At 46.9% G+C, this 12,323-nt stretch overlaps 1 protein-coding gene across 2 annotated transcripts in view; it reads right to left on the reverse strand.

The window, feature by feature from the left end:
* Window positions 1-710, reverse strand: part of clcn2c (chloride channel 2c) — a 203,909-nt gene extending 203,199 nt beyond the window's left edge. For both annotated transcript variants that reach the window (XM_028464291.1, XM_028464289.1), the window contains exon 1: window positions 486-710. In XM_028464291.1, the coding sequence (XP_028320092.1) occupies window positions 486-536 (51 nt within the window). In that variant the 5' untranslated portion in view covers window positions 537-710. The remainder of the gene's footprint in view (window positions 1-485) is intronic.
* Window positions 711-12,323: the final 11,613 nt, after the last annotated feature.

Consider the following 12,323-nt stretch of genomic DNA (forward strand, 5'->3'; position numbering starts at 1 on the left):
TACTATATTTTTGTGTTTTTATTGAAATCATCTCTTGTGTATTTTTGTAGTCTTTTTGATGTCACGTTCTATATTTTTGTGGTCGTCTTGTGTTTTAGATTAACTTTGTGACTTTATTGACGTCATGATGATGCATTGATTATTATCGGATTCATTTACTGCTAGAATTAGATGCCACCCCCACCCCCCCCCCCCCCCCTTCCTACGCCCTTGTACAGAGCTCAGTCCTATCACAGCACAGAGGTGGAAGTCCACTTAAGAAAGAACTTCTACTGCCAAACCATTGTTTCAGCACAAACACACACACTGACAAAGAGCTGTATGCATTCCCAAAAACCCGGTGTTGAATTCGGCTTTCCAATAATTACGAAAACCTCCGTGTTTTTCCTTAAAAATCACAAACTTCACTGAAGTTTGTTTCACGTGTTTCCCAGACGTCACCGGCAGAGGTAAAGCGTCTCAGAGTTGGTTCAAAGTTCACTTACCAGAGTTTGTTCATACTGCAGAGCCCGCTGGTCCGTGCCGTCCCCCGCCATGGCTCAGCCGGTGCCTGGTCCTGGTCCGGGTCCTGGTCCGGGTCCGGGTCCTGGTTCAGAGGACTAGACCGTGTGTGAGGCTGTGCGTCCGCAGCGATCAACGCATGGGACTGAGTGTGAAAGTGAGCAGGAGTTCACACAGAACTCCGACTACAGAGTATGTTCCAGTTAGTGTAAGATTCTCCATTATATATAGTCCACAGTCCGCTCTGAGACATACGGAGTGAGGCGGGACTAAAGAGGCTTCAGTGGGGCTGAACCTCCTCCTTCCTCCCTTAGGAAGAAGAGGAAGGAAACACCATGGATGGAGCACCAAAATATCAAAATATCAATACACGTGAAAATAATTAAACAATAGATAAATGTAAGTGGGGGAAAAATACAAAAGTTCAAATAGAAATACATCATTAAATAAATAAATGAAAAAAATGAAAAAATAAAATAAAATATTATGGGGCGCCGATTATAAAGGTGTAAAATAAACAGCATTTTCCTCCCACAAACCACGTTTAAAAAACGTGAATTTTTTAATGTCACTTTTGACCAAATTTACAGCAATATTTGTGATCTTTTTTCCCCCCGGAATAATACAAGTTAAACGTTTGAATATAAATGTTAAATCTAAATGTAAATTCCAAATGTTAAATGTAAATGTTAAATCTAAATGTCACGGGTGAAACTAAATATTTGGCTGATATGCAAATTCACCTAAAGTACCTAAATAAAAGCTCATTTAGATTAATTTAGCATTTAGATTAAAATGTTACATTTGAATTGAACATTTATATTTAAATGTAACATTTGGATTTAACATTTCGTTTTTTATGTAACATTTAGATTTTCCATTATTATTTTTTTTACAAGAAAAGTAAATATCACAAATTTCTCAAATATTGCTGTAAATCTGGTCAAAAGTAACGTAAAAAAGTCACAGACATTTTTAAACATGGTTTGTTGCTAAATGTTGCAAAAAGTTGCTGTTTATTTTAGCATGCACAACTTTACAATTGGCACCCCATAGAAAAATATATCATGTTTGTAAAATATAAATAAATTGTTTGCACAATTATTTGTACAATATAGTGATCCAAAATATATGTTCAGTTATATGTGGCAGTTCTACGCTTCTGTAAAATATAGATTGAAAAATAAAAGTGGGGGGAAAAAAAATTCTGTGTGACCCCATTTTGATATCAAAAATTTCTGGCTATCTAAGATTTTTTTTTGTTTTTGTTTTTGTTTTTTTTTTTTTTTTTGTTTTTGTTTTTGTTATTGTTGTTGTTGTTGTTGTTGTAGAATTTGTTTTTGATCAAGGTTGTTATACTGTATAACAAAAACAGAGTTGTGCCAGCTCATATTTTGTTATTATTATTATTATTATTATTATTATTATTATTATTATTATTATTATTATTAACTAGATTATATTTGACAAAGTGAAAGTATAGAATACAGTTGTTTTTGTGCTTTAATTTGTAAATAACAATAATTTCAAAATTTAAAGTTTGAGATTTAATCAGTAATTTATTTCATTTTTATCAATTACTAGACATTTCAGGCGACCCTGAAAAACACTGGTTTAACCCCATGATGCAATGGGTGAAATGAAGAGATGTCCAGAACATGATCAATTTATTATAAATGGATATGGAACATAGATGAATGAAGCCATTTAAGTTTATTCTCATCAAATATTTGTAGTTTTAGCAGAGTAATAAATGTTTATCCCGTGGAAGAACGCAAAGACAAAAACATTATCTTTGTGAAGTGTTTTTTTTTCTACGATCTTCTTATGATTTATTACGTTGCTTCAGTGATTCACTTGATGTCTTTTTTGTTCTGCTTTGTTTATTCTGTTCACCACGATATGATTTCAGCCATTTTGGAGTTTTTTACTACTATTTTGTCAACAACTTTCAATCTGTGAAAACTGCAGAAATCTGACAATAGCAGAGTTTTAGGGTCACACTGGCAGTATGTGGATGAGAAATAGTTTTGGATGAAATACAGATACAGTTTAGAAAATGTTAGTTATGTGATGAAGCAGCTTTACTTATTGGACCCTAGTTTTCACTCCCATATATAAATGATATAAACTGCATGTAAGGCACCGACAATATCCAAGTGATAAACGTAAAGTTCTTTTGACAATTTGTGGTTAGAAACGAGTGAAGAAATTGTGAGTGCCATTTGTGGAGCCTGGTTGAAATTGTAAGTTTAGAGGGACTGACATATCAACAACTAAATTATTTGGTAATCTACACCATGGGTTCTCAACCTTGAGATCAGGACCCCATTTGGAGTCGTGAGACACTGGGAGAGGGTTGTCAGATGCCTTCAAGAAACTAGCAATATTTTTTCAACAATTTGAGCAAATTTTTGCTTATTTTTACCCATTTTCTACAACTTCACCAATCTTGCCAGTTTTTAAGTTATTTTCTTCACTTTTTCTCACCATATTTTTGCTACATTACTAATTTTTCTGCCACTTCTACATCAAATTTCAACGCATTCTTTTCACACATTTTTTCCACTTTCAAGACTTTTTTTGGCACTTTTAAACCCTTTCCACCACTTTTCCCACCAAATATCACATGTGTTGATTCATTATTGTAACTTTTAATCTCTTTTCACCATTCTTCATGGATATTTTTGCCAATTTAACCACATTCACAATTTGTCATGACCATTATTTGCCAGTTTAAAGTACGCCAATATTGACACTTTGAACAATTTTTACCAATTTATTTGTTGGTTTTTCTACTTTCCAACTTTTAACCAATTTCTGTGGTCTTTAAAATCTCATTTCACCACCTTTTGCACCATTTCTGATTAAAACAGGGATTTACATATTTAAGATGACTATATACTATGACACAAATAATAATAAACTTCCTGGATAACAATGGATAATATTCAGATAAATAAATAAATGTGGTTATCACAGATTCTTAGAACAATGGACCATCATTTTGCTGACTTTATGGATGGACCCCAAAAATATCTCCCCTTTATTCCCCCTTATAGATGACCCTGTCTCCACATATCTGAGTTCAAGCACCTTCATATACAGTGGGGGTCCCCGGTCTCTGGAGCCTTTATTTTGGGATTGTAGGCTGAAAAGGATGAGAATCATTGATTTACACAATGATTATAGTTTTATGACATTTTTACTTTGTCTTGCTTTAAAGGACGACCGTGGATCAGGTGGTAGAGGTTCTGATCAAGAGGTTGGGGGTTCGATCCCAGTACCTGACTATGTGTCGAAGTGTCCTTGGGCAAGACACTGAACCCTAAGTTGCTCCCAGTGGTCGACTAGTGCCTTGCATGGCAGTCCTGTCCCATTGGTGTGTGAATGTGAGAGTGATTGGGTGAATGAGCTGATATGTAAAGCGCTTTGAGACTGCTTCAGTGTGGGGATAAAGCACTATATAAAATCAAGTCCATTTACCATTTACCATTTAAAGGGCCAGATTTGGCCCCCGGACCTTGAGTTTCCCACGTGTTCCAGATTCGCTGGAATTGCGTGAGTCGCCTCGCTCTTGACGTCGCGTTATTTATATTGATTTTGAATGTGATCTAGTCGCCAGATGTGTGATGTTCTTCTGTACCCTTTCATCTTCTAAGCCAGGGGTGGGCAAACTTTTTGGCTCAGGGGCCACATGTACTTTAAAAAATTGACAGACGGGCCGGGCCAGCCCCCAATGCATACATATGTAAGGTAGTGGCCTAACGTTGCCACAAGGTGTTGCTTTGTAGTCCTTTGAGTTCAGCTGTGCAAGTAGTTTGTCCCTCACAGGGCGCCATAGTTTACATTAATCTAAGCGCGGAGGCCATTTTGTTTCATTGTTTGCTGTCATTTATAAGGTGAGCATGGTATATTCTTCTCTCTGTAAAATATAAAGGTTTAAACTTAAAACGGCCACACAGCCAGTATCTTTAATAGATGTGTTAATGTTAGATGCTTATGTACCAATTTGTGTGTGTTTTATGCAGTTGTACTTGTGTTTTGTGTGGGAAGAATGAACCACCTTTTCGGAAATAGACACAGAATAAAATGTCTGGATTATTTTCAAAATGAAATACTACGTGTTCAAGGAGGAAAGCACCAACCTTCCAGGACCTACAACGGGCCCATTTCGGACTCTATCTGAAAACTGAGCACATATTCGGACTTAAGGGGACCCGACTTTTCCGTCTATACCATGGTTGGCCCAATCCGAGCACTTTTAAATTTGTATTTCACATATAAATATTGCATTTATCAATGGTTGAATCACACATATGTATTGCGCGATTGCACTGAGTCCTTGCTGCAACAGATTCGCAGCAAAGCCGGAGGCGGTGGAGATTGCTGGACTGCAGTTTCGGTGCAAATATGCATCCAGTGGAAATCCAGGGTGTGGCTACGTCAATCTCCACCTGGCGCGTCACAGCAGCGTAGCGCAATAAAACAACAAACTTACTTTGATTCTCCGACGTGGAAGAACGTAACGGATTAAGTCCTATGTTAATGAGTAATGTTACACATGCAGTTTATTCAATGTTAGCAGGTGTTGTGGTTTCCCATGGCCTCGAAGGCATCATTGTTACGTGCAGCTTTCTCTGCCAATGTTGTTTATTTTGAAAAATAATAATAAAAAAAAATATTATTTTGGTTTTGGCGGGCCGGATTGAAATGACCAACGTGCCGGATGTGGCCTGAGGGCCGTAGTTTGCCCACCTGTGTTCTAAGGAGGGGCAAATTTATTTGTATAGCGCATTTCATACACAAGGCAATGTGTTTTACTTGATCAATAAGTGCAACAGCAAACATTCAACAGCTTAAAATCAATAAGAACATTAAAGTTGGCAATAAAAATAAAATAAATCATCAACAAAAATAGGACCAAAAATATTCCTCTCAATCATATTATGTATTTTCATCAGTTTATTTTCTGTACAAGATTTGACAGATATTGATATTTGTCAGATTAGTGGTAAACTGATCAAAGGTATTGATCCTCCATCGGGAGTGACATGGTGTTCAGAAAGGCAAAGCATACCAAAGACACTAACAAACCACTCACTCTTCTGTTGAAACTGTGGAATGAAACATGCTAACTAGGAATAAACCCACATTAGCTCTATGAGAACATGCAAGCTCCTCTCAGACAGACACAGTTGGAATCCAATTCTTCTTATCATCTTGTTAAAGCTGCAATATGTAGAATCGAGAGGCGCTCCACACTCCCCCTCCCCTCCTGAAAAACTCCCCTGTCTTATTGTTTTTTTTTTTTTTTTTTTTTTTTTTTTTCTTTTTTTTTTTACCTTGTCTGCACATGCTGTCGAAGGTTAACACTACAAGAAGTGCAATCTTTTAACAGCAATGCATATTTTATTATTGCAATTAAATAAATTTATTTATTTCATTGCATAATTGTGACCATCACCAGCCCTCCCTAGGGAAGGGTAAGAAATACTTTATTAAAGGGAGGATGTAAAAAAAAGAGAGGGCAGTGTTTACACCAAGGTGAGGGGTTGGAGGGGGGTGGGGAAGTTAACAGGGAAGAGGGATACAAGATAGGATATGGAATGAGTGGGGAATAGTTGTTAGGTTCCAAGTGATGCGATGTGAAATTGTGGTTGTGTATATTGTGCAGTTTGGTGACCAGTGTGCGGTTTAGGAATAATAGTGGTGGCTGTGAACAGAGGAAGAGGTGAGTGGAAATTCCATAAAACAGGTATTTGGGAACAAGGTGCAAGGTGTCTAAGGTTGAGCCCAGTATGAGTGTTATCCCACAGCCCAAGGCCAGTGCATACATGACAAATGTATTTCCAAGAACCGCCACTGCAAAACCCACGAGCCGCCCCCGGGCCCGAAGAAGCAGTCAGGCCAGCAGCGAGAGCGGGCAGCCTAAGGGCCCCCGGCGACCACCCCACGGCCAAGCAGCCCCCCGCACGCCCCCAAGGTCCCAAGCCGAGAGGCAGCCATCGCCCCCCCCATACACACCCGAGAAAGCCCCGAGGAGCCAAGGACCCAGCGCACCACGCCACCGATCCCACCCCCAACCCCCAGACCCCCCACCCCACCGACCCCCCCCCCCCCCCACACACCCCCGCGCCCAACCCCCCGAGGGGAGGGCCCAGAGAACTCCCTGCCCGAGGCCCCAGCGGAGGAACCGAAGCCCACGCCCAGCAGACGACCAGAGCCGCGCCGAACGGGCAGCCGGCGGGCACCCGCCGGCGAGCCCAGAGCCAGCAGGGGCCCGACCCCAGGCCAGAAGGACCCGGAATGGATGCAGCACCAGGAGCAGCCCGCCCAGGGAGGACGACCACACCCCAAGCCGCATAAGGCACCAGGGGGCCGCTGGGAGTCCCCCCGCCGGCCCCCAGGCACCCCAACCTAGCCCCCCATGGCGCCCCAGATCACCCCCTGCTGATGCCGCCCGCGCCACGAGCTTCAGTTTTTTTTAAAGCCAGGGCCCCCCCCAAGGGCCAAGCCAGACCGCCCCGCCGGGATGTGGCCCCCTGTTCGGGCCCCGACACCCTGCCTCACGGGGCACTGCCCAAGCAGGGGCCGTACCAGTAGGTACGCAAGGGCGCGGCACGCGCCACCCGCCCCGAAAGACCCCCGCCACGACCGGCCCGGCCAGCAGGCCAAGCACCCCGGGCCCCAGGAGCACCCCCCGGGAACAGGACCCCCCAAGGGCAAGCCCCCGGGCCAAGCCCCCCGGGACGCGCCCCCCACCCCGGCCCAGGACCCGGCCACAGCCCAGCAGAACCGCACAGCCCCAGACGGCACAAGGCCAGCAGCCCAGGGCCCGCCGTCCCCCGGACGGCGCAAGCCACGGGGCAGCGCCCCCCGCCGGCCCGCGAGCAACCGGCGACCCCCACCGCGGGGACGGAGGCACCCCAACGGCACACATCAAGTAAGGGACAGCAGCCCCCAGCCAAAGATGCCCCGGACCCACCCACCAGTCCGCAGATGGCAGGACGTACCCACCAGGCGGCCGAAAGCAACCTCAACCACCGGAACAGCTAGCGCCGCCCCCCCCAGTGAACAGCATCATCCCGAGGCGCCAAACAACCCCGCCCCAACCCCGGTGAGGACACCAGCACCCCCCCAGCACACCCACCCCCCAAACCGGCGAGGCAGGCCGCCCCGGGCCCGCACACCGCGGGGCCCGCCCCCAAGGCCACCAGGAGACGAAACAAGCACCAAGCCACACCCAAGGGGGAGAGGCACCCCCGCGCCCCACCAGGCCGACACCGCCCGGAAAGACCCCGCAAGGAGAGACCCCGGCAAAGCCCCTCCGAGACCCACCGCCACGCCCGACCGCACCATCGTGATGTATTTTTACTCTATGCAGTGGCCCAGCCACCAACAGAGGGGCCAGGCCCCCACCGGAGAGGCCCAAATGTGTGTACCAACCCACCACCCTGTTATGGTGCCTCTCCATTCCCCAATGGAGAGGCACTTCCCGATCCCCTGTGTGAATGTGTGTGTTTGGTGAATGTATGGGGTGTGATTAAAAGAAGGGGGATGGAGGGGAGCGGTGCTCCCCATCCAGCCTCTGTGGATTTATGTGTATGTGGTGTAATAGGCCGGAGGGTGTAAGTGATAATACACCCTCCGGGGGGTGGCATGTTGAGATGTGATTAAAATTGGAGGGATTAGTAGGGCAACTAGGGTGGGAGTGCCGCCCCCACGCCACTACATAGTAACACAGGTGGCGGCCCCCTCCACCCCCAGCCCCACCATCCAGCCCCCCAAGGGTTGGGTATGGGTGTGTGGTGCATTTTGTGAGTGAGCCAGACCAGCTGGGAGTGTGGTGAAGTGAACATGTAGGAGGCCTGTCCGGTGTGAGCCGGGCCCGTCCGCATGGCGGGCCACGCGAGAGGGTAGATGGCGCAGACGGGCAAGTGGCACTGTGGGCCCCGGAGCAGCACAGCCAGAGACCCCCCCCCACGGCACCCCCCAGACCGCGCCGGCCCCGTGGAGCACGGCGACAACCCCCACCCCCGGGCACAGCCAGGCACCAACCCCATCCCCCGGCGCCCCAGGGGGCGACCCCCGCCGCACGCCGGCCCGGAGCAACGCCACCCCGCCGCCAAGGGGAGCGGCCGAGCAGGGGGGAGGCCCGCGCCCGCACCAGGGCCAGCACAGGCCCACCCGGCGCCACGATACAACACTCTCCACCGGGAGGCGGCCCCGGCCCCCCCGACTAGAGAGGACGCCATCCACCGCCAAGCAGGGCCATCCCGCCAGCCACGGACCGGCAAGCCGGAGTACCGAAGCACCCCCAGCCCGGAACCGCCCCCCCACACCAACGGCGCCAATGGAGCCCCCCCCCCCCCACGGAGGCGATCCCCGACGACCCACGCACCGGCACGAGACACCCCCCCGACGACAGCCCACCCCGGACGACAGCGGGCCCGAGGCCACCAGCCCCGCCCCGCCCAAGGCTGCGCAGCGCCGCCACGAGCCGCGGCCGGTCCCCGGGCAGATGGCAGGAGAGCACTCCCCCGGAAACGTAGACCAAGGATCCGCCCCCGGGGCACCCCCGCCCCGGAATCGCGCCCACGGCGCCCGGTGCACCCAGCCAGCAGACCAGCCAATCCCGACAAGGATCCACCAGGCCAAGAACCACGCGCCGCGCCCCCGCACACCCACCCAATACGACCCCCGGGGAGACCCCATAGCACCCCCCACCCCACCCCTCTAGCCGTAACGGCCACACCCCGGCCATTGCGGTCAAACAAAAAGCCCCGGAGGGGGCCCCGCCTGGCTCGCCGCGCAAGCGACATCCCTGGCAAAGGCGCGCCCCAGGGAGCCAAGCCTAGGACCCGCAAGGGCCGACGGAGCAACCCACAGCCACACCCCGCCACCCAGCGACCCAGGAGGCAATCGCCGACCCCGGGCAGCAGCCACCCCCAAAGCCACCCCCACCCCGGATCCCCCCGGACCGGAGCCAAGGACCCCACCACCCCAGGCCCCCCAACGAGACCACCCCCCAGCCAACCCACCCGGCACGGCACCGCCCGTCCCCCAGGCGGGAGCCACAGCCCCCCCACCAGCGCCCCAGGCCAACGGGAGCCCCCCAAACCCAACCCAACAGGATGGCGGGCGCAAGAGCAAAGGAGGAGGGGGGGGGAGGACGAGACAGGGGGACAGGGAGCAAGGGGAAGGAGCGGCAGGGGAGCACGCAGGGCCCCAGCCCCAGAGACCAACCAGATGTGCACGCGAGGGGCAACAGCGCCAAATCAAACAGCCCCGGGACCTCGTGAACACCCAGAAGGAATGCACACCCGTGTCGAGGCAACAAGAGACCCCGGCAACCCACCCCAGCCACCCCGGCCAAGACCACCCCAGAGGCCCAAGGTGGCCCAAGCTTACAGTTGGGCTAGTGCGTTAGTAAAGAGTGGTGCTGGCAGTCGCTTGCAGGCTAGATCATCAGGGTTTTAAAAATTTAGATTTAATGCAATTAAAAAAGGAGTCCAACGCTCCTCAAAGCACGTTATTTTTTTTTGTTTTCTGAGAGCAGACATCTTTTCCATGGAAATAAATTCTGTGAGGAGATTTTGCCATTGGTTTATGTTTAAGGATTTTTTGTCTTTCCAATTTAGTAATATTGTTTTTTTTGCTATGGCTAGTGCCGCAAGGATTGATTGTGATTGGTTTGCTGGAAGTTGAAGCATTGTCAGGTCTCCAATCAAACAAAGATTTGGAGATAAAGGAATCCTGCAGTCCAAAATGGAGGACAGTTTTTCAGTGATTAGAATCCAAAAGTGTTGAACTGGGGAGCAAAGCCATAAGGCATGTAGATAGGAATCCGCTGTATTCTGGGTGCACTGAGAGCAGATGTCTGTTGCTAAGAAGCCCATTTTATGCATTTTCTGTTGGGTAGTGTGGGATCTGTGGAGGACCTTGTATTGAATTAGCTGAAGGTTTGTGTTTTTTGTCATCTTAAAAGTATTACAACAAATTTCTGTCCAGAAATCAGTGCTCGGGGTGATTGAGAGTTCGGCCTCCCACTTCGCGATTGGTAAGTAATTACAGTTAGTGTTCGAGAGCGCTCTGTATATTTTTGAGAGTTTTTTTGATTTTGTTGAGATTTTTTTCATATATATAGCCAGTTCTGGAGGTTGTAAAGTAGTTAAGTCTAGTGGAGTATTTTTCTTTATTGTCTCTGTTACTTGTAAGTACTGTAGAAAGTTACTTTTATTTATATCGAATGCTTGGGTTAGATTGTTATATGGCCTGATCTTGTCATTTTCAAAAAGGTCTTGGAGATGAGTGATTCCACTCTCTTCCCATGTTTTCAGATAGAGTGGTGTTTTTTTATTTTTAAAGTCAGGGTTGTGCCAGATTGGAGACAGTATACTAATTTTTAATTGGACATTTGTGATGTCCAGGGCTTTCCACCATGCAGTCAGTGTGGAGGCAATTAGTGGGTTTTTAAAGCAGTTGTGATGTTTGAGGGTCGCAGTGATAAAAGGGAGATCAGAGAGTTTAATGTGTTTGCAGTCTAACTGTTCTATTTCTAGCCAGGTGTTGTAGTATTCTTTTGGTTTTAGCCACTCTGTTAAATATAATATTTGGTTTGCTAAGTAATAATGCATGAAATTAGGGGCTTCTAAACCACCCTCGTCTTTGTTTTTTTGAAGGGTTGAAAGGCTTATTTTAGGTTTTTTATTTCTAGTATAGAATTTTGTAGTTGCAGAATCTAATCTTTGAAACCATTGTTTTGGTGGTTTCAGTGGTATCATTGAGAACAGGTAGTTTATTTTAGGTAAGATTTTCATTTTAACTGAAGCTATCCTGCCAAGTAGTGAGATGGGGAGATTGTTCCATCTCCGCAGATCTTCTGTGACTTTGTCCAACATCGGATCATGATTTAGTTTAATTAATTCATTTAAGTTTGGTGATATATTTAAGCCTAGATATTTAATTGTATTTGTGGTGGAGGGGTGTTGTGGATTTTGGTTTGCAGGATTCCATGAGTTTTTTGTCAAAGGGAGGATTGATGATTTTGTCCAGTTAATGGAATAGTCTGATAATTTAGAGAAGCTGTTTATTAGATTAAATACTTCCTCTAAAGAGGATTGCGGTTCTTCCAAATAGAGTAAGATGTCATCCGCGTAAAGATTAATTTTGTGTTCTGAGATGGATGAGTGGATTCCTTTAATAACAGAGTTCTGACGTACAGCTGCTGCGAGAGGTTCAACGAATATTGCAAAAAGCAAAGGTGAGAGTGGGCAGCCTTGTCTGGATCCCCTCTGCAGTGTGAAGCTTTGGGATGTTATTTGGTTTGTGGTTACTGAGGCCTTAGGTTTATTGTACAGGGTGGAGATCCATTGTATGAATGATTCTCCGAAGCCAAATTTGCCAAGGACAGTTAGGAGGAATGACCAGTTTACTCTATCAAATGCTTTTTCTGCATCGAGTGATAAGATTATTTTTTTCTTTTTAGAGTTCTGTGCCATGTTGATCACATTAAACAGTCTTCTCACATTGTCTGTGGAGTGTCTATTTTTAATAAATCCTGTCTGGTCTTGGTGTATAATTGACTGTACTACTTTCTCTAACCTGGATGTGAGTGCTTTGGAAATAATTTTTAAGTCTGTGTTAATAAGTGAGATGGGACGATAGCTTGAGGGTAACATGGGGTTCTTGTCTGGTTTAAGTAACAATTTAATGTTCGCTGTATTCATGTGACCTCCTACATAACCTTTATTTTTGATCTCTGTTACTACTCTGAAAAATAGTGGAGCCAGCATTGACCAGAAATGTTTTAGGAATTC

The sequence above is a fragment of the Gouania willdenowi genome, chromosome 13 (assembly GCF_900634775.1).
Source record: "Gouania willdenowi chromosome 13, fGouWil2.1, whole genome shotgun sequence".
Taxonomy (NCBI): domain Eukaryota; kingdom Metazoa; phylum Chordata; class Actinopteri; order Blenniiformes; family Gobiesocidae; genus Gouania; species Gouania willdenowi.